At 66.5% G+C, this 1,375-nt stretch overlaps 1 protein-coding gene across 1 annotated transcript in view; it reads left to right on the forward strand.

Annotated features, from left to right (window-relative positions):
* PCGF1 (polycomb group ring finger 1) overlaps positions 1 to 1,375 on the forward strand; it is a gene marked incomplete at its 5' end in the record, with an annotated part of 2,717 nt that extends 1,342 nt beyond the window's left edge. The window contains 4 exons of the mRNA XM_019611335.2: positions 172 to 491; positions 663 to 749; positions 824 to 904; positions 1,315 to 1,375. Of these exons, the coding sequence (XP_019466880.2) occupies positions 172 to 491; positions 663 to 749; positions 824 to 904; positions 1,315 to 1,362 (536 nt within the window). The remainder of the gene's footprint in view (positions 1 to 171; positions 492 to 662; positions 750 to 823; positions 905 to 1,314) is intronic.

A 1,375-nucleotide genomic window follows, 5' to 3' on the forward strand; every position in this document is an offset into this window, starting at 1 on the left:
GAGAGGGACCGCATGGCCACCACAGCTCCCATATCTCCCCCCTTGTCTGCTCCCGCTGTTACCAGGCTGTAGGGCTGCGCAGCCCCCACTGCAAAGCTCTGCCCCCCCACCCCACATCGCCCCTTCCTGGAGGGCTGAGCGTTAATAAATGCAGTGCAGGGCACTGAGCAGCTGCCTGCCGACTCCTGACAGCAAAGTCAATAAGCGGCAGCGCTGGGAGCTGCGCTGGGATCGATGGCTGCAGCTCAGCTGCCAGCTCAGCCACGTGCCTGCCCTGCTGCCACCCCGACCGTGATGGGAAGCACGGGGTGCTCGGATCAGGGCGGCCCCCACCTCTAGGGTGGGATGAGAGCCATCGGGGCTGTGTGCCAGGCTGTGCCCAGGGGGGTGGCAACAGGGTTACGGCCCCTGGGCGTGCACAGGAGCCCCCGGGCTGCCCCTTCTCTTTCCTCTGCAGCTCCAGCAAGGACAAGAGCAAGGCTGTTCTGCAGGTAAGCATCTGGGAACTGTGGGCTCTGCCCCGAGTCCAGTGTTTTCTTTGGGGCACCCCCAGACCACGGGTTGGTGTGGTCGTCCCACGGCTGCTGCAGACTTTGGACATCTGGGGACCAGTTCTGCCCCACAGAGCACTAACCCTGCCCTGATGGCTCTGCCCTTTGCAGCAGAAGTACGTGAGGTGCTCCGTGCGGGCGCAGATCCGGCACCTGCGGAGGGTCCTCTGCCACCGCCTGGGGCTGCAGCTGCAGCACGTGAGTGTGGGCCGGGCTGGGGGGGAGGAGGGGGCCGTGAGCCCAGGCCGATGATGGCACAGCCCTGCCCACAGGTGCAGATCCTGTTCAACGGCGAGGCGCTCCCCGACCACATGACAATGAAGCAGCTCTGGCTCTCACGCTGGTTTGGCAAGGTGGGTGTCGGGGTGGGACCCCCACCCTGCAGCAAGGGGGGAGAGGGGCGGGGGCTGAGGCCACGGAGCAGGGAGGTGTGGAGTCACGGATGATGGATGCTGCTCGCTGTAACTGTGATCGGGTTGTGCTCGTGGTGGGGCAGCAGCTCTGTGCAGGACGGAGCTCGGCGGTGCTGCGGGTCAGAGGGGCGTCCCAGGAGGGGTGGGACAAGTTCATGGAGCACTGAGCACACCGCCCTGGGCCACAGGGGCAGGGAGTAGTGGGGGTGCTGGGGGGCAGGGAGCGAGGGGGGAGATGCCGGGGGGGCAGGGAGTGGGGGAGGGCGCTAGGGGGGCAGGGAGTGAAAGGAGTGAAGCTGCAGAGTGCTGGAGGGTTGCTGCTGCCCTGACACCCCTTCCTTGCCCTGCAGCCTGCACCGCTCCTGCTGCACTACAGCATCAAGGACAAGAGGAGGTAGGGGCTGGGGGCGG

This window comes from Meleagris gallopavo, unplaced genomic scaffold (assembly GCF_000146605.3).
Source record: "Meleagris gallopavo isolate NT-WF06-2002-E0010 breed Aviagen turkey brand Nicholas breeding stock unplaced genomic scaffold, Turkey_5.1 ChrUn_random_7180001899028, whole genome shotgun sequence".
In the NCBI taxonomy this organism is placed as follows: Eukaryota; Metazoa; Chordata; class Aves; order Galliformes; family Phasianidae; genus Meleagris; species Meleagris gallopavo.